The sequence below is a fragment of the Sorex fumeus genome, unplaced genomic scaffold, assembly GCF_029834395.1.
Source record: "Sorex fumeus unplaced genomic scaffold, SorFum_2.1 ptg000063l, whole genome shotgun sequence".
NCBI classification, from domain to species: Eukaryota; Metazoa; Chordata; class Mammalia; order Eulipotyphla; family Soricidae; genus Sorex; species Sorex fumeus.
In genome coordinates this window covers 76,427,397-76,448,007 of record NW_026606120.1, presented here as the reverse complement: position 1 = coordinate 76,448,007, position 20,611 = coordinate 76,427,397, and the positions used below count along the sequence as shown (strand labels likewise).

Genomic DNA, 20,611 nt, shown 5'->3' with positions numbered 1-20,611 from the left:
TGAAAGCACTTGCTCTGGAAATGTTGGTCCACGAGTTTGATCTCTGGTGCTGCCCACATACACTTGAGTGGAAACGGCAACAGACATTGAATCTTCAGTGCACAACCAAGCGTCTGACACTTGTGAGCGCCACTAAATGAAGATGCACCAGCACACTGTCCAGAGTGACCCCCTTGAACATATGTGTGTTACATCGCACCATCATTAAAAGGCTTTGACCCTGGCGAGCATTGTGGCTGAGTGTGTGAGCCCCACAACTGAGCATCGGTGCCACCCCTGGTCATCACAACAGAGGGAAAGGGAAAGGGAAGAAAAGAAAAAGAGTAAAGGTTCTAAGGGAAGGTGAAATTCTTAAATTACACCTGGGCCACAGTTGCCAATGGCTGGCAGGGTGGGGTGGGACAACAGAATCAACTTTAATTCTTCTGCCTCTGGAGAGAAGGGATTGCAGACAACAAAAGCAGGAGATTACAGCTTCTTGGGAATGAGGGGCTTCTGCCCAGCCTGGAGTCATTTGTGTGGCTAGGAGAGCTGGGTGGGTCAGAACGCACAAGCTGTGGAATGTGAAAGGCAAATGGCTAATGAGAAAACAGCCAAAGGGAAGTACTGCAGACTTGCTGGCTGGAAAACTGCATGCTAAAGTCACTCATTAAAACACTAGACTGCTTCTTGTTGTAGTTACACTTTGTCCTGGAGAGACTTCACAAGGCAAAGGAGGAGAGAGAGGTGCTCAGAACCAGACTAGCAGCAGCCACCTGGAACAGAGAGTCCAGGGGAGACTTCAGTGTGTTGGACAAGCCCTGGTCCAACTGTTTGCTTGTGTCTTTCACTTCCCTTTCAACAGCTGCAGGCTGACCCTGCAGACGTCCAGGGGAGATGGCTCTTTGGGGGATCACAGGAGGTCACTCATGTCAGCGGGAGGGACTGTTTGATCTTGCCAGCACTTGATATTTGTCTCTATGAAATGAAAAACTTTTTGGGCTAGAATAATGAAAATTTTCTGCTTTGTTTGTTTTGACCACACCTGGAGATGCACGGGTGACTGCGAGGTCCCAGGGCTTCCTCACGCAAAGCACACACTCCTGCCATTTGAGCCATCTCCCTGGCCCAAGAATGAGAACTTTCCGTAAATAATAGGTACCAATGCAGAAAAAAGAATATTTATAGACCCCCTTCCTTTTTATTAAGCAGCAGCAGCCCAGGGGCCTGAGACATGACTTAATGGTAGAGCCCATCTTTCATTTGTATCAGGTCCTGGGTTCAATTCCTGAAATCAAAACCCCCAAACAAACATATTAGCACTGTAGCACTGTCCTCCCGTAGTTCATCAATTTGCTCGGGTGGGCACCAGTACTGTCTCCATTATGAGCCTTGTTGTTACTGTTTTTGGCATATCGAATATGCCATCGGGAGCTTGCCAGGCTCTGTCATGTGGGCAGGATACTCTCGGTAGCTTGCTGGGCTCTCTGAGAGGGACAGAAGAATCAAACCCAGGTCAGCCGCATGCAAGGCAAATGCCCTACCGGCTGTGCTATGGCTCCGCCCAAACAAACATAGTAAACAAAATAAGGTGGGATGGGGAGGAAAGGAGATTTTGGCTTTCTTTGTCCATTGCTGTAACTGTAGTTTCTTTTCCACACTAATTAGATTCTTTCATTAGGGCTAGGGGACAGACCAGCAGTGCCTAGGGCTTACTCCTGACTCTGCTCAGGGACCACTCCTGTATGGGATGCTGGAGATCAAACCTGGGTTGGCTGTGTGCAAGGCAAGTCCCCTTCCCACTATACTATCTCTTTGGCTCTTAAGGTTGTTGGTTCTCTAATGGAAGAGACTAATATTAACTGCTCCTTAGTTTTATTTCTAGTCAATTCTTTCATTAACAGTATCATAAAGCTATCATAAAACAGTAACAGAAAGCTATTTGACCTGAGTGTTTTTCATTCTCAAGAGTCTCTTGAAAAATTCTTGGATATAAGTGACAATGTCCGATTTTATTTACACACATAGGCCTAAAAGGAATCTGTCTAGTTTGGCAATGACTACAGAAAGAAATCCATAAATATTAATAATTCAGCAGCTAATGTAATGGTTTTCAGAAAACAAGTCAGCAAAGTTGGAGAGGGTACAAACAACCAGTCAATTGATTAGGGATGGAACCTTAAATATTCTACCGTGTCTTCAAATGAAATGTTCTTGGACTTCCTCCTGGAACTGTTGCCAACAAGAGCCAGCTGAAGTTTTTTATGTAAAGTCACATCATCTGTGTTGGAGAAATAGCTCAATAAGCTAGAATGCATTTTTACTTGCGGTGCTAGTACACATATTCTACTGCAGGAGAAGGATTAGGCCAGAGAGATAGTCCAGTGGGTAGGGCGCTTGCCTTACATGCAGCCAACCTGGGTTCAATCTCAAGGCATGGTCCCCCGAGCCCTGCCAGGAGTGACCAGGAGGAAGCCCTGAGAACTGCCAGATGTGGCCCCAAATCCAAAAGTCAAACAAAGAAACAAAATAGAAGAGGTATATAGGAAACAGCTTAGTGGTAGAGAGTGTGCCTTGCTTGTGTGAGCCCTGGATTTGATTCCCAGCACTCAAAATAAAGTTAAAAAAGGAGAGAGAGATTGGAGCAATAGTCCAGCAGGGAGGGCATTTGCCTTACATGCGGCCAACCTGGCTTCAATTCCCAACATCCCATATGGTCCCCCAAGCACCATCAGGTAATTCTTGAGTGCAGGGTCAGGAGTAGCTCCTGAGCATTGCCTGGTGTGACCCAAAAAGCCAATAAAATAAAATAACTTAAAATTTAAGTTAAAAGGGAGCATCTTTTCTGCATCTTCACCTGGCTCCACTGTTCTGGCAAGAATCCTCGTGCCACCCCTTTGGTCTGTTCCATATAATAATGTGTGGTTAAGTTGCATCACCACGTGGATGGTGGAAGGACCGAGAACATGAACTATGTACATGAGTAAAACCCTAGGACAGAGTTGAGGCAGGGGAGCACAGTAAGCACTCAGCAAAATCTGTTTTCTTATTTTATTTTTGTTTTTGGGTCACACCTGGCTGTACTCAGAGCTTACTCTTGGTTCTGTGCTCAGGAATTACTCCTGGCAGTGCTTGGGGCCATATGGGATGCTGGAGAACAAACCCTACCTGCTGTACTTTCTCTTTGTCACCAAACCTATTATTATGCGTTCTTTTTACTCTTGTCAACTGCCAGAGGCAGAGACACTCTTTCCTTTCTGACAGAATTCTTGTGCCAGGAACTCAGATTTAGCCCCAGGAACAAATAAGGGATCAGGGATAGGGGCCATGTCTAAGTAGTGGGGTTCAATTCCAAAACAAGACCTTTTCCCTTCTTCTTTGGTGAGCCCATTTAGGTCTCTGAAGATGACCTCTGAAGAAATCTAATTCAGTAGGAGGATTCCGCTTTACCTAAATATGAACATTATGGAGTCCTGGAGTCCATGGACTGACCTTCACCTCAAGTTCCAGGTCATGCAATGAAGCAAGAACTTTAGAGGTGGAGCCTGGTAGAACAGGTGAACTCACTCTTGAGTAGTCAAACCTGGAAGCACTCCAGGGAGCACTTCTTACTTCTAGGACTTGCCCTCTTCAGACTTCCTTTCACTGTATCCCCAAACCTTGCTTACCCTGGATTATTGGATCCCAGAATCTGCCCAACCTTGTTCAAATGCCAAACCCTGATTGCTGACTTTACTTGTCAATTCTCAAGTTGCAGTTGAATGTCTAGAGTAACTCACCCTGACCTGTGCTCAGTCCATTAATGCTCATGAAGTCTTGGAAACTGTATCTTTCTGATTCTGTGCAATATTGTACCTCTGTGGATGTACTCAACTGTTCTGTGTCCTGGTGGACACCATATAGATTTCCCAAGCCTTATGGGACAGTTGGTAATTATGACCCAGAAACCAAATGCTGAATGTAGGAAAATTGAAAAGAACTAGGAATTGAGCCAGAATGAGAAACTTTAGATCCTATTTCATCTGAAATATAGTCATCAACAAGCTTTCGTTCTTAAATAAAATGTTTAATAAAATACTGCACACATATGTTTTCCTTTCCAAAGATGTTCTAAGCAGAATAGTGGGTGTAAATGATAATATACAGTATACTATATAATTGGTAGCAAAAACAAGGACTTTAAAATAAATAGATGGCTCACTTTTTTTAAAAGGATATTTCTGCAAATCAGTTGAGATTGGAGGACAGGCAAGGAGTTGACTGTTAGACTAAGAAAGTGTCTTTGGTTGGCTTTGGCTAGACAAAGGAGACATATCTATCCCCCAGGAGTCAAAAGGAACATTGGAGTGACCTTCTGCAGAAAGGAATCTTTGCCTCTTCTTGCCATTTTGTCCAAGATTTCAGAGCTTAATCAATGCACAAAAGTGTCACCTTAGAATCATTTTTTCAGTCTCTGAGGTTACTGCAGGGTAAGTGTGGGGAATATAGAAAACTCTGGGGAAAGGAGAGCTGGGCTCATAAAGAGGAAGATTAGGGGTATAGGAATGCAGCTCAGTGGTAGAGCGTAGGTCTGACATGTGTTGGTCCCTGGGGTTGTTCCCTTATGCATGCACGCAGGCACGCATGTGCGCACACACACACACACACACACACACACACACACACACTCACGCACACATGCATGGAAGATCTAGTGGGATGAGGGGAAGCTGGCTGGGCCTGAATGTTTATGTTGCAGCAGGCATTCAGAAATACAATGACCATGGATGCATCACAGAGAAAGACTGGAAACCCGGAAACAGAGTTATCCCACCAACCACCAGTTAAGTTGGTCCCCACTCTTGAGAGTGCCTTACCTATAGATTCAAATAGAAAGCCAATCAGGTATTGCTTGACATATAATTTTCATGAACGGAAAGATACTCGAGTCCTCCTCCATTCATCCCTTCCTGCCTCTCAACCCTGACGCTCCTGCTCCCTTGCCCAGTTTGGGTGGGCACGGGGAGAAAATTCTCAGATGGGTTTCCCAGCATTGGACTGTGAGCAAGTCTTTACTGACAAGCTCATTTCCGTCTCTGACAGAAGAACAAGCCAGTCTTCATAAGGAAACCCAGGTGGACCCAACCTCTAGCAAATGAGCATGTTCTTTCACAAGTTCACTTCCCCACCAAACATCACCTCATGCAATTAGGACCACAAAGGCGGAAGAGGGTTATTGGAGCAGACTTTAGCACCTCTGGCTTCAAGTTGGGCTGGAAGAAGAGCCCAGCTCCCCCATGCTACTGACTCCCATCCTTTTTTTTTTTTTCTGTGTCACACCCGGCGATGCACAGGGGTTACTCCTGTCTCTGCACGCAGGAATTACTCCTGGCGGTGCTCAGGGGACCATATTGGATGCTGGGAATCGAACCCAGGTGGGCCGTGTGCAAGGCAAATGCCCTACCCGTTGTGCTATCACTCCAGTCCCCCAACCCCCCAACCCCCATCCTTGACACAGTCCTTGACATGGAATCCTGAACTTTCCGCATCCCTTACAAAGACTTCTTGTCCGAAGGGCCCAGGATTCGGGAGAGACAGTAGGGGATGAGACCGACAGAGGCGAACGGCACGGTGGCGCTCTTACAGAAAGACAGGACATAGAAGACCAGCTCGGCGTGGGATGGGGGTTTCAAGGAGTCGAAGATATGCAGGAAGATGAGGGAGACCCCGATGCAGCCGAGGCGGAAGGGCAGCCACTTGCCAAGCTTGCCCTTGCAGCTCTCCTTGTATAGGCCTGAGTTGAGAGCCAGGCCCAGGCCAAAGAGGGTCCCCAGGTTCTTGAGGAGGCTGGCAAAAGGCGTGGTATCAATGTGTACCCACTCCGGTCGCTCACACCATTTCTTGGCTTTCGCAAGAGTCCACAGAAGGTCCACACCCAGCGCCTTAAGCAGCAGGTAGAATCCAATGGCAAAACTGAACAGGAAGAGGGTGATGAGAAAATACTTCTTGAGACTCGCATTGTAGATGCCCTGAATATGGCGAAAGGTCTCAGCCACAGCGATCCCTGAGCAGAGGAAAGAATGACTGTGAGAAGAGGGGGGAGTCTGGGCGGGTCTTACTGGGGTTGGGAGCTGTGGGGGACGTGTCGTCTCTCCTACCATCACAGCATTTAGTCCCAGACACTAGGGGCAAACCTCTCCTGGTTTCTTCCCATCCACAATTCCAATGGTATATTTCAGATTCTTTTTATTTGGTTTGGGGTCACACCTGGCAGTGCTCATGGCTTGTGCCTGGCTCAGTGCTCGGCGATCACTCTTGGCGATCTCGGGGGACCATATATGCTGGGGATTGAACCCAGTTTGGTTGTGTGCAAAGCAAACAACCTATCTGCTGCTCCATCACTCTGGCCCCATCTTGCAGATTCTGGATTTATTTCTCGAGCTCTGGATTCTTTCATCCATGTCTCATACACTTTCTCCCACAAGCTAGTTTCCAGCCAGAGGATTCTCCTAGCTCTGCTTGAATGCCCTCAGGGGCAGGGGCTTCACCCCTACTTGGGAAACCCGTTTCATCTTTTGGTTATTTGGAGGTGCTCAGGGGCTATTCTAGTCTGTGTTTGGCATTGCTCTGGCTGGTGCTGAGGGACCAAGGGGTGTTGGGGGTTGATCCCGGGGCCTCCTACATTTAAAGCCTGCACAATCCTCTGTGCCACTTCCCTCGCCCCTATTTCATCTCTGAATGGATTTGATTGGGGTCTCCTTGGACAAGGATGCTGAATGGGCTGGAGCACAGGCTTTTCATGTTGGATGCTTAGGGTTTGATCCTCAATACCACATGGTCCCCTGAGACTGCTGGGAATGACCCTGAGAACAGAGATGGGAATAATGCTTTAGCACTGCTAGGTGTGGCTCCCAACACCCCCCCCCCCAAAAAAAACTAGAAAGGAAAATGTTCTTCCTTATGCAGAGCTGAAATCTATCCCTCTCAATGGCCTTTAATTGGTCTCAGTCCTACTCCCTACCCCAGGAGTTAATCAGATATAATCTAGAATCTCTGTAACACATGCAAAGATAGTTATTCTCCCTAACTTAAAACATTTTTTTTTGTATCACACCCGGTGATGCACAGGGGTTACTCCTGGCTCTGCACCCAGGAATTACTCCTGCCGATGAGCTGGGGACCATATGGGATGCTGGGAATCAAACCTGGTTCGGTTGCATGCAAAGCAAATGCCCTATCCACTGTACTATCGTGCCAGCCCCCTTAAAGCATTCTTTTAAGTAACATGGCACTTGTGTCTTTCTCAAATTGCCTCTTCCTCAAACGTGGACCTGAAGGAAAGGTGGGGTTATTTTTGTTCTGTGACCATATTTGGCAGTGCTCAGAGCTTACTCTTGGCTCTGCACTTGGGAATCACTGCTGGTGGGCTAGGAGGACCATGTGGGGTGCCGGGGACCGAACCTGAGTTGGCTATGTACAAGCTGTATTGCTGCTCTGGCCTCCCTGGGGTTATTTTTGTGGTTGCTAGAAAACCAATGAGGGCTGACAAACCAGTTCCTTCCTCAAAGCCAAGACTTTCTTTCTTACACTTCACTGATATCTTTCTACTCCCCTCCATTTTTATATATAAATTTTAAATGATTTTCCTGTGTGTGGTGTTGGGCACTGAACCCAAGATCTTGCCCATACAGAGCCAGTTTTGCCATTAGCTGAGCTATGTTCCTGGTCCTTTCTGTCCCTTATTAACCGCATTCAAGAAAACACAAATATTCAAAATGCTTGAACCTATCCACAAAGAGGACCAACTGTGGGAATCTACTAGGTTTATAAATGAAGTTATTGAAATGAAGAGTTCTCTGGGATTGTTGTGTTCATTTGTTAAATTTGATAGATTTGGGGCCAGAGTGATAATACAGCAGGTAGAATGCTTGCCTTGCACGCGGCTGACCCAGGTTCAATCCCATACGGTCCCCGAGCACCACCAGGAGTGACCCTGAGTGCAGAGCCAGAAGGCAGCCCTGAGCCCTGCTGAGTGTGGCCCATAGTCCCCCCTCCCCTGATTTTTTGGAAGATTTTTTTTGAAACTAAGCTAGAGGTCATTTCCAGCTGAAGAACTGTAAAAAACAAAGAATGTAAAAAGCTTGGCGATTTCCAGCTCAGATGGCTGTACGTTAATGTGAGGAGTTGCCACTTTCCCAGCACACACCTATTTGTAGATCTGAGCTATCCTAATAGAAATTAATCATTTCCAGGCAACTACCCTTGACTTTCAGCCCACTGAAAGGCTAACAGCTGTGATTGCACACAGAACAGGGTTGGAATGCTGGGCTCCTATCCAGACAGGGAAGGGGTGAGTCGGGTGGGGAGGAAGGGAGGGAGGAGGCGGGAGTGCGTGTACCTGACAAGACTCCAGCGACAACCTGGTGGGGAAAATGAGCACCAAGGTAGATTCGAGACAGACAGACATTCAGCTGCACGGCCCAGAATCCCAGCCACAAAAGGACATTCAAGCACCTGGAATGGAAGAGGCGGTTACAGCAGAGCCCAGACAGATGACTCGGCCGAGAGCACTGCGTGTGGGAGTCTGGCACACTGAGGGCCTCCATGGAATTTACCCAAACTTGAGTTCAAGTTCCCCCTACAAAAAAAGTTCAAGTCCTTGTGGCAAGTGGCAAATGCTTGAATATGTGAAATTTTGCTACCACTATTTTTGTTGTTGTTATCTTCATCATTGTTGGGGGTGGTGGGTGGGGAGGGCAACGCCTCTTCTTGTGGGGGAATTCATAACCCTCCAGATTTCAGATCTCAACTGTTTGGTAAGAAAGAAGCCTATACTCATGGAGCTTGCCTATCCAGAACCTTCCCTGCGTGGGAATGGCCTGTGCTTCTCTGGTTTGTGGCGTTAGAATGTCTTGCCCCTGAGTAGGTGAGGCCACCATTCAGCCACATCTCCGGCCTCTCCGTTTTCTTTCTTTTTTTTTTCTTCTTCTTCTTTTTAAAAAATAGTATCAGAAAACCTTTAGAGAAAGCCTTGCTATCTAAACCTGGGGAACTTTTTTACAGCTAACTACAATACATCAGGGGATGTAATACTCTGCAGAGAGGTGTGAGGGAGGGAGGAGGGAGGGTGGAAGGGAGGGAGGCAGGAAGGAAGGAAGGAAGGAAGGAAGGAAGGAAAGGAGGAAGGAAGGAAGGGAGGAAGGGAGGAGAGGGGGAGGGGAGGCAGGAAGGCAGGAAGGCAGGAAGGCAGGAAGGCAGGAAGGCAGGAAGGCAGGAAGGCAGGAAGGAAGGAAGGAAGGAAGGAAGGAAGGAAGGAAGGAAGGAAGGAAGGAAGAAAAAGGCAGGCAGGCAGGCTGACTCTCTGTTTTCATCTAGATGGGGCATCTCTAGGGTTACAGAAATGGGCTTTTGTGTAGCCCTGCCACTTCCTCACTATACGGGGACTCTTCTTCCTGGTGGAGCTGGCTTCTGTCTGTGAAGTCAGGAGCTGTACCTGTGGTCCCCTTCAGCCCTTACGTTCTGTAGTTCTTGGGTTCACTCTCAGCAGAAATGCTGCAGCCCCCATCAGTACCAACCCGGGAGCTGGACAGGTGAGGGGCAGGTGAGGGGATGGGAGCTACTGAGAGCCACCGTCTGCCTCAACTACCAGTGTTGGGCTCTTACCGAAATGTGTACGTTGCCTTTTTCTTGCCCTTCAAGATAGAGAGGGCAGATGTGACCATCACATAATATACTCCAGCTGCTCCCATGGCATGGCCGGAGGGACTTCCTGAAGGGCAGGGAAGAGAAGAAAGAGTGAGATGAAAGTTCAAAGAGTACATCTGGAAGGCTTCCCAGGGGCTGTCACGCACCCACAGAGCTATCTAGGTGCTTTCATCCAACCAAGCCACCATCCACTCGCACACCTAAGGCGTTTTTCACTTAGGACACATCTATTGCATTCCTACTACATGTCCCTAACTGTTTTAGGATTTGAGCGAATAAAACCAGAGCAATCCCGCAATTCTTCCAGATCCCTGCAGCCTACAGATGCACAAAGAACCTGAGTACTAGACATATACTTGCAAATCCTCCTGCCCTCTGTCACCTCTTTCCTGCCCTCTCCTTGCTCACTTCCTGCTCCTGTGTTGGCTTTGGGTTGATCTCACTGAAACATAATCCCTAATCCCTCCTTCAGCCCCGCCCACCCCACCCCATCACACCCGGCATTGCATAGGGGTTACTCCTGGCTCATGCACTCAGGAGTTACTGATATGGGATGCTGGGAATCGCCCTGAGTTGGCTGCATGCAAGGCAAATGTACTGTGCTATCGCTCCAGCCCCAGGGCTTTGCATTCTTAGGGTTTTTTTTTTTGCAGTAGATGCAAATTTTATTATTTATATTATCTAGAAAGTGGATGTGTTCTGGACATTAACTTATGATTTTGCATTAATTATCCTCTCTATTTTGACAGTGCTCTCTATAGAATGCCGAATTTTATAAAAACCACAAGCATACACATACCTTCAAAATCTTGCTTACTTTAAAACATACAGGGATTACAAAAATATATTTTCAGTTTCGGAATGTTGCCAGTATCAATAATTGCATATACATTTTTCATTGAAGAATATGAATTGAAAGAATAATGGCAACCATATATAAAGTACAAAGTATGTCAGAGATGGCAAGAACTTGTTGACAGACAAAAGACAGTCCCAGGAAAGTTGTTTAGTCAATAGCAGCTGTTACACAGCAATATAAAACTGTCTTTATATAAAATGTTCACTTTATAGTGTCTTCTAAAGCAGATCAAAAATTAAATATATTCAGGGACATAATTAGAGGATTAATGGCCAAAGCCAATGCACAAAGGGAAGGATTTTTAGTAAAAGTATGTGTATAACACATGCTAGGGGAAAAGGCAGCTCAGATAGAGAAGGGAGCACCAAATAAAGGGTGTTGGGAAGATCCTCCCAGGATGGGAGAAGCATGCTGAAAGTAGACTATAGACCAAACATGATTGCCACTCAATGCCTCTTTTGAAAACCACAACACCCAAAAGGAGAGAGAGAACAGAGGGGAATGCCCTGTCACAGAGGTAAATTGTCTCTGTTGCCTTTCCAGCAGATCTGAGTGTTGGGGTAAAATTTCAAATAATATTGGTGGGTCTGGTGTCAAAATATTGAATGTGATCAAAGTAGAGAGAGAGTAATGTGGAAATCATCTGCCCCACAGGTAGGCGGAGGGTGTGGGATGGGGGTATACTCGGGTTTTGGGGGGTGGAGAATGGGCACTGGTGAAGGTACGGGTGTTTCATTGTAGGACCAAGACTTAAGCCCGAAAGCTTTGTAACTGCTCTCATGATAAATAAAATTATAAAAAATGAAAAAAAAAAGTAAAGTGGAATTCATGCCCAATTCAATCAGCTAATCAGTGGCTGAATAAATAGCAGTACTCCTACATAAAAAAAAAAAAAAAAAGGAATAGGATCCCAGAGGATGCCAGCACCGAGACCCAAGGTGAGTGAAGGAACTGGGTCCTCTCATTGCTGTTGAAATATGGAATCTATCCTTTAGCTGGGCAGTTCTATGTGATAGTCACTAGTTCAATGTGAGTCGGGTGTGGGGTCGGCCAGTCACTTTGGAGCACTCAGTCCAGGCCTGTGGGAGTCACATCCAGGGCTTCAGGCCTTCTGCTTCCCTTCCCAGGACAAGAGGCCATGGTTGGGGTTGGAGCAGTGGTACAGTGGGGAGAGTGTTTGCCTTGCATGCAGCCGACCCGGGTTCGATCCCTAGCATCCCATATGGTCCCTGAGCACCACGAGGAGTGATTCCTGAGTGCAGAGCCAGGAGTAACCTCTGAGCATCACCGGGTGTGACCCAAAAGCCAAAAAACAAAACAAAAGAGGCCGGGGCTGGAGCGATAGTACAGCAGGTAGGGCGTTTGCCTTGCACGCGGCCAACCCAGCCTGGGTTTGATCCCAGGCATCTCATATGGTCCCCTGAGCACCGCCAGGAGTGATTCCTGAGTGCAAAGCCAGGAGTAACCCCTGTGCATTGTCAAGTGTGACCCAAAAAGCCAAAAAAAAAAAAAAAAGAGGTCATGGTCAAGTTATTCTATCACGAGCCGTTTGCCCGTGACAGTGCCCTTTACAAGTCTTTCTCAATTGGCACTTTAGTTTCTGGAAATGTGGAGGTATTTTCCATGGAGTCACATGCTCTGCAGGAAGGGTTGGTGGATGGATTGAACGTGTGTGTGTGTGTGTGTGTGTGTGTGAGAGATGGAAAACCATGACAAAAATTGGCAGCCTTGGCTGTCTGCCCATCCCCCCAGAGACAGCTGCAGCCAATCTCACCTGGCCCCGTCTCACAGGTGACCGGAAACTGCTTTATCGGGGGAGCAGAAGTGTTACTGTAGTAGTTGGAGTCCAGAACCCACCAGTATGGGCGCTGGCCGAAGAGAATCCTGTGGAAAAGCAGATGGTGTCTGGAGTTACTGAATGAACCCTCTGGCACGAAGCCCGCACCTTCGAGGAGAGAGAGAGAGAGGAAAAGAGGAAAAGATGTGAGGAAGAGGCCTGTGTGATCCTTGATGGAAAAAGGCAGGTAAGAGGGGCTGCTGAGTGACTGGGGAGGGACACTCCTTATGCCATAGCCTATATCAAAGTGTTGAATTTCAGTCTATTCCCATGTATGATTGATTCCAACATAATGGACAAACCCAAATTCCTAAAGACCTATTACTGGCAAACACGTGACTTCTTTGGCAACCCCAAGGAGAGTTTCTCCTGCAAGGATGCACAAAGATCTGAACTTTACAACTTGAGTGTTGCCACTTCAGGCCTCCAGGAGTCTGGTACCCCCCTGTCCATCTGTCTTACAACACAGACCAGAGAATGTGCCCCAGCTTCAGGGACAATCCGCAGGAGACGGGGCCTCACTTGCTATCACAGTTGCACTCTGGAAGCTCAGACCAACCACCTTAGCTGCTTACTCTGAATTCTCTCTGATGAGCATGTCTCAGACAGCCTGGGAAGCACCAGATAAGGTTTCCAGGGTGGGAACAGACATCAGGGTCCGCCCACTACTCCTGCTCCTTGCAGTGATCGAGCAGAGTTTTCTCATTATCCTGAGTTTTCTCATTATCCTGTTTTATACCAACTCAGAAGGTCTAGGGTTCATTAAAGATATCAGATGTTCGAATAATCCTTTGCCTATTTTTTTTTTTCTGTGCGAGGTAATGAATTCAGAGGCAAAGCATGTGATATACTGTTGACTGAAGTCCCTGGCCCTTATTCTTGCAGCTTTTTTTAGGGTTATGCTGTTTAATAGGGGTGTTATAAAAAAAAATGACAAACTTTTTCCAACAGAAGAATCCTATCAATGGCCAATTTGGGGGTTTGTTTTATTTGGGGGGGTCACACATGGCAATGCTCAGGGCTTGCTCCTGGCTCTGTGCTGGGTATCAAAGTCAGATTAGCCACGTGCGAGGCGAGCAGCTTACCCGCTCTGCTATCTCTTGTCCCCATGATCATTTTTTCCCCTTGTTTGTTTATGGCCAAAGAATGTTAGAACTAAAAGAGTTGTTATTTTTGTTTGCTTGTTCTTTTGTTTTGGTGTCGGGACCAAGTCCAGGCTTTATGCATTCAAGGTATTGCCATTGAGCCACATCCTGTTCCCACAAGAGAGCTTAAGAATGGTCTGAAAGGACCCGTGTACAATAGTACAATGGGCAAGGTGTTTGTCTTGCACACAGTAGAACCAGGTTTGATCCCCTAGACTACATATTGTACTCAACACCACCAGGGTGATTCCTGAGCACAGAGCCAGGAGTAATCCCTGAGCACTGCCAGACGTGGCCCCAAAACAAAAAAATTAAAACAGGAGCTGAAATGATAGTACAGCATGTAACGCATTTGCCTTACACACAGTTGACCTGGGTTCAATTGTTCGCATCCCATATGGCCCCCCAAACCCACCAGGAGTGATCCCTGAGTGCAGAGCCAGGAGTAAGCCCCAAGTACTGCCAGGTGTGACCCCCAAAACAACCAACCAAACAAAAAACAAAAACAGAAGAATTGCCTAACAGTGGAAATAGTTTCAGGGACGGTAAATGTCTTAGAGATCTCTTCATCCAACCTCTCCATTTTCTAGACAAAGAAACACTAATGTAACTGATAACTAAGAACTGTCAAGTGGGACTTTTACAAATTTGCCTCAGTGGTAGATTAAAAGTACCTGAAATGGTAATATAGACATAGTGGAACTTACTAATACATAAAAAATAATATAAGCCCAACGGAGGCTTCTATCACCATTGCTAAGCTCCCAGGAAACCTCGATGTACCGAGTGTAAAACAGAAACTTCGGGAGATGCCTTGACTTGCTCAAGACATGCCGCTGGGAGGGGGTCGACTGAGCTGGAGTTCTGCATGATTCTCAGTCTTCTCCACTACAGGATTTATATTTTTGGCCACCCCTGGTGGTGCTCAGTAATTTTTTTCTTTCTGACCTTCATTTTAAAATTTAAATATAGTGATCTTTTAAGAGAATAAACAGCAGCAAAAACAAAATGTAAAGGTAAACGTGAACATCTATTTCATAATTAAGCAAAACAAACTTTTAGACACAAGATTTTAGAAATCATTAAAGAATGAGACAATGGGGGCTGGAGTGATAGTACAGTGGGCAAGGTGCTTGCCTTGCACATCGTGACCACCCAAGTTCCATTCCTGGTATCTCAGATGGTCCCCTGAGCATCTCCAGGAATGATTCCTGAGTGCAGAGCCAGGAGTAACCCTGAGGCATCATTAGGTGTGACCCCCCAAAAAACTACCCCAAAAAACCCCAACACCCTAAAACAAAAAAGAACGAGAAGGAGCAACAAAAAGCACATTTCATAACACTTCAGTTGGTCTTATCTTCCAAACTATTGGTTAAGGCCTGATTTTTAAAATCAGGAATTACTCCTGACAGGGCTTGGGGGTCTATATGGGGTACCAGGGATTGCACCTAGGTTGGCCTCATGCAAAGCAAGTACCCTACCTGCTAGCCTACTGCTCCAGTTCCCACAACAGACTTTTAAATTACCCATGTGCTTCCTTCTTTTTCATACTTAATTTCTTTCTTCTTTTTGTTTTGTTTGTTTGTGGGAGATCACACATCGACATTCTTGGGGGCTACTCCTCTTTCTGAACTTAGGGATTGTGCCTGACAGTCCTCAGGGGGCCCTGAGATACTGGGGATCCCGGACCTCCTGCAGGAAATAACGCAGTCAGCCAGCTCACTGAGCATCTACGTCCCCAGCTTTTCCTCTTTTCCTCTTTCTTCTCACATACTTCTCTTTCTCTTTCTCTCTCTCTTTATTTCTATCTCTCTCTCCATCCCTCTTCCCCCGCTCTGCTCCAAAACAATGAAGTGATTTCTGTGCTTATAGCCAATAAGAAAGACTTTTCAGTCAGCCCCTTGGCCTTCCATCCGTATGAGTTAGCTGTCCTATATTTTCAGCTCCCTGTAAGGATTTGTTTCATCTCCCCTCTTCTACTTCTTGTAGAAGATCCAAAGTCAGAAGGGGAGTCAATGGGTCAACATTGCAGAAAGAATGCCAGACTCTTCCCCAGCCGCCCTCCTCTATATCCACTTCTTACTTACCACTTAAAGACGAGGTTGAGCCAATCACCAATCACGGCTACCCAGAGGAGTTTGATGCCCACAGCTTCTCGGAGATGGAACCAAATAGGAAAGAGAACATAATAGGCATTCCTGAGGTCTGCGAGCACGGACACCAAGATGAACCAGTCCTGGGCTTTCTGGTAATTCACCTGCAGGTAGTATGTGGACCTGATCCCAAAGTCATGGAGAGCATTCATTCCCTCCTCCATCCTGGCGCCCTGGGCTCCGCAGGAAGCCTCCGGCTCACCTTTGCAGTTGGTTCAGACTTGATGGTGACTGTTCTGCTATCAGCCTGCGCCTTGCCCCTATTTTATACACCCTGTATCCAGTCAGAGAGTTAACCCAACCCTGATCTTTGGACTCAAAAACCACTTTTGTCTAACATCTATTGATCAAAGGTGCATCACCAGTAGGTTGCTGCAAACGTGCTCGGGGTGATTTACGTAAAATAGAAAAACAGGCACACAAAAACAGCCTGCTCGCCCATGTACTCGCTGGGGCCAATGATTAACCTTGGTATACTTGCTGGACAGTGCAAGGGGCTGCCTGCTGGCTCGGAAACCTGGACAGGGGACACAGGCCAGAGTTAAGATCGACAGAGATTCTGGAGAGACGCTTAAGATCCTAAGTCAGCTCAAGAAATATCTTGGTGTTCCAGCTATTCACACTTTATTGATTCTTAAATAGAGAAAATGATTTTGTCTTGGAACTGTGCCTTTGCTGGTTTTTCCATAACGACATTAAGGGTCCAGGAAATGCCCTATGGTTTGGAAAATCAAACCTTCTTGCCAATATTGACTCCATATCTCTTCGGTCCATACCCTGATTATTTTCTTATATTAAATATTTGAAGGTTGAATAATTAATGTAATGTCCCTAGAGTTAGGAGCCTTGGGGTTTTAACATGTAAGTGGAAGCAGTGGAAAGAATGCATGTCCAGGGACCAGAGTGGTTGTACAGCAGGTAAGGTGTTTGCCTTGCATGACACCAACCTGGGTTTGATCCCCGGCGTCCCATATGGTCCCCCGAACACAGCCAGGAGTAATTCCTGAGTGCAGAGCCAGGAGTAGCCTGATTTCCGGGTGTTACCCCACCCCCCCAAAAAAAAAGATGTCCATGCAACATTAATATGATGAGGTCTGGAGTGATAACACAGAAGATAGGGCTCTTGTCTTGAATGCAGTTGACCCGGGTCCAATACCCAGCATCCCATATGGTCCCCCAAGCATGACTAGGAGTGATTCCTGAATACAGATCCAGGAGTAACCCCTGAGAATCACCAGATTTGGCCCCCAAAGAACAACAACAATATCATAAATATATAGTTTTGTTTTGCTCTGTCTGGGGGGCTACATTGGGTGGTGCTCAGGGACTACTCCCTCCCAGTGCAGTGCTCAGGGGATCATGGGGTATTGGGGATTGAACCCAGGCCTCCTGCATGCAAAATTTGGGCATTCAATTCATCTCACCAGTCTAGAATATTTTTTTAATGATTTATTTTATTTGAAAAAAAATTTAGAGGTGGGGTTTTGGAGATGACTTGAGGGGTTAAAATGCAAGGTTTGCTTTGGCACTCTGGGTTTGATCCCTGGTACTGCATTACAACAAAAACCTAATTCCCAGAGTGGTAATGTAGTTCACAGATAGAGCACATGCCTCCTTATCTTCTTAATGCCTTGGGTTTGACCTGGCAATCCCTTCCCAGGAGCTGGTGCCAAGTTCCTGCCATTTCTTCTCCCCAGCTAGGCTGATTCACTCACTGTGAGTTTATTTGCTCCTCTGCATGAGGGCCAGAGAGAGTTCAATGGGCTAAGCACATGATTTGAATATGGGACACCTGGGTTCGATCCCCCACGTTACATGATCCATAGCACACCACCAGGAACAATCCCCAAACACCACAGGGTTTGGTCTAAAAATGACAACAAGCAAAAAAACAAACAAAAGCCTAAAAAACAAAAACAAAAACCAACCTTCTTGCTTCTCCCCTCACTAGGTCTGTTGTGCAGGGGGTAGGTTGAGCGCAAGAACAAGCCACTCCGAGCTCACATATGAGGGTAGCAAAGGTTGACAACATTCCAGGCTGGAAATGATTAAAATATCCTCTGCAGGGCTGAGCTGAAGTCTTGCCCACATCCCTGTGGGCTCCTACCAGATCAGACTCCTGCTGCCCTTGCCCACATTCCCTCTACTGGCTCAAGCACCCTCTCCTACACCCCTCTCATGGCGGTGCTACAGCCACGGCAGGTCACAGTTAAGCCAGGTGCCTGGAAGTGTGTGTGGGGGAGGGTGTTTGGCTTCGTCAGGACTGCCAGGCCACAGATAGTGGGCCCCATGAGAAGAGGTGGCGGCCCCTTCCCTCCTCTCCCAGATAAGCCTTCCTCGAAAGTATTGAGCAACTATTATGGTGACCCCTGGGGACCGGGTTTCTGTGGTCTGAGGTGAGTCGAGGGCAAACAGGACAGATCCTCTGACCAAACATTCTAATGCCACTTTCTAGGTCTCCACAGGGCCCCGAGGAGCCAGGCTCTGAGTCTGGTGGGGTCCATCGTGGGTTAAGCATTTGGAGGAGCCTGGGAGAGCCCTAGATTCTTGGAGGAAGCTCCAGGAAGAATGCTCATGTTGATAAGGAGTCAAGATGGAGCTGATAGTCCGCCAGGGCACAGAGCACAGTGGGGGAGTCCTGGCAGACTGCCTGCAGGCGGGGGGCCTCTTGGTCAGAGTAATTGTATGTTGCTACATCATGAGACTATTTGCTCATCTCCCCTCCTTGACCTTCCAGCCCCTTCCTGCTTCCTCCAGCGAATTTTTATCATGAGCAGAAAGAGGTGAGGCCCCCAAGGGCCGGCGCCTGTGACACAGCTGACTGAAGAAACATCATTCTCAAGTCCTCCCCGACGTCTGGATGTCTGAGGAGCATATTGTGGACGGAGCATTTGAGCTGGGAGACGTCTTGAGGAGAATCCAGTCATGGAGGGAATTCTTTCCAGAGAGTGAATTCTAACATCTCCCCCTAAAACCTGTCATCTTCCCTCTCAGGAAATTCTCCAATGGAACTCAACAAACACTTCCCAAGCCAAGACCACCCCTGGCTCTGAAGGATTGAGAGTGAAATCCCAGGCGTTTTCAGAATGCTCTAGGAGACCAGACAGACTCTCATTCAACAAACTGTGTCAACTGGGAAATCCTGACACCTAAATAAAGCCTGAGCCCAAGTATTAGTGAGCTTCTCAGTTATTCCATCCTCGGCAGGGATGATTCAAGATTTACACATGCCTCTGGGGATGGTCAGTGGCGCCTGGGAAGCCACGAACAGCGAAAGTGATGCCAGTTCCTCTCTGAGGCTTGCTGGCTGAGCATTTGCTCCGAGACCAAATCCAGAGCTTGGGATCTGGGTTTGGGAGGAACCTGGAGGAGAGGGGCTGGGGAGTCCAGTGGTGGGAGAGTAAGGCAGAGGGTGCCAGCTTCCTGCCCTTCCTTCTCCTCAGCTCGGCTGACTCACACAACTCAAGTTTATTTATTGACAGGAGAGCAATGGCGAGAAGAAACCCTCCTTTGCCACCACCTCAGCCCCAAATAATATTTATCACCCCAAAGAAATTCTGACTTTGCTTGCAGCCAAATTGTCTGTTCTGGGTACTGCTCTGGGTTCTTCAAGAGAGAGCAGCAGCCTTCACTTGGCATTACGCGGCCACTGGAACCACGGTCGGTCCTATGTGCTCTGTGCCGTAGGGATCTCGTGCCTGTTTGGGTCACGCCTCGGCTCAGCAGCGCAGTGGTAGTTGGGGGGAGCCTGAAGCACAAGGTGTAGGTTTGGGTTTTCTTTACTTTTTTTTGTTTGGAGGTCACATGCGCCAGTGCTCAGGGTCTACTCTGGCTCTACACTCAGAGGTCACTCCTTTTTGGGGGGGGGGGCACACCCAGCGATGCTCAGGGGTTACTCCTGGTTCTGCACTCAGGAATTACTCCTGTCGGTGCTTGGGGGACCATATGGGATGCCAGGGACCAAACCTGGGTTGGCCGTGTGCAAAGCAAGTGCCCTACCCGCTGTACTATCTCTCCGGCCCCGTCAGAGGTCACTTCTGATGGTGCTCGGGTGACCATGTTAGTGCGAGGAATTGAATCCAGGCCTCCTGCAGGCAAAGCATAAACTCTAACCCTGGGAGATCTCTCTTGGACCCCTCTTCATTTCTTCTTTTTTTTGGGGGGGGGTCTTGGGGGTGCGGGAAGTTTTTTTTTCTTTGGCAGACAAGTGCTGGGGGGGAAACAGGGGAGAGCAGCTGAGATACCTTTTCATTGAAAGACACAATTTTTCACAAAAACCTGTGGTGAGAGGCAGGCAGAGGGAGAGGCGGGTTAATGATTGGCAGCCAGTGAAAATGACTTATCTCGGCGTGGTGAGAAAGTTCAGCTTCGGGACCTTGAACTAAAAGTCTGTTGACCAGGTGCTGGGAGCATGTTCTGGGGGCTCCACGGGCCACACGCTTTGTCTGCAGAATACCAGAGCATACTGCTTTATCACAGTCAGGTCAGACTGCGCTCACTGACTCCTTCCTATCTCTCTGGGTCTCTCCTCGACCCACATCAAATGCTTCTTTTTGGGGGGAGGTTTGGGAGGAACTCACCTGGCTCTGCACCCAACCATTCTGGCAGTGCTGGGGGGGGCCATATTGGATGCAACTAGGATTGAACCCTAGTCAGCTACATACAAGGCAAATGAGCAAAATCTGGCAGTGTGCAGGGCTTACTCCTGGCTCTGTGCTCAGGGGTAGCTCCTGGGACTGGGGATCAAACCCAGATCAGCTCTGCACAGGTGTGTTAGGCAATATACTGTCTCTACAGCCCTGATGTCAAATAACTCTCATGCTTCCCGGGGAGCAGAGACTGATCAGTCTCTCCCTCTCCCATCACTTCCCACGCCCCTACCCATTGTTCCCTCTGGAGAAGCTCAGAGAAGATCCTATTTCCACAGATGGTCCTCAGCGGCATCCCCAGCAGA

At 47.5% G+C, this 20,611-nt stretch overlaps 1 protein-coding gene across 1 annotated transcript; it reads right to left on the bottom strand.

The window, feature by feature from the left end:
* Positions 1 to 4,024: 4,024 nt before the first annotated feature.
* G6PC1 (glucose-6-phosphatase catalytic subunit 1) lies at positions 4,025 to 15,897 on the bottom strand. The gene is made up of 5 exons (XM_056127821.1): positions 15,592 to 15,897; positions 12,297 to 12,406; positions 9,622 to 9,727; positions 8,357 to 8,472; positions 4,025 to 6,022 (listed from the first exon to the last, which is right to left on the bottom strand). Exons 1-5 carry the CDS (start codon positions 15,819 to 15,821, stop codon positions 5,511 to 5,513), a joined length of 1,074 nt encoding a protein of 357 aa, XP_055983796.1. The 5' UTR covers positions 15,822 to 15,897; the 3' UTR covers positions 4,025 to 5,510.
* Positions 15,898 to 20,611: the final 4,714 nt, after the last annotated feature.

Bases quoted from the DNA above. Each gene is read 5' to 3' on its own strand.
- G6PC1 (XM_056127821.1), bottom strand. From the start codon at position 15,821: ATGGAGGAGGGAATGAATGCTCTCCATGACTTTGGGATCAGGTCCACA. The intron at 9,728-12,296 runs GTGAGATTGGCT...CCTGCCCTTCAG, and splicing joins CACCTGTGAGACGGGGCCAG to GAAGTCCCTCCGGCCATGCC. The intron at 6,023-8,356 runs GTACACGCACTC...TCCTCTGCTCAG, and splicing joins TGTCGCTGGAGTCTTGTCAG to GGATCGCTGTGGCTGAGACC.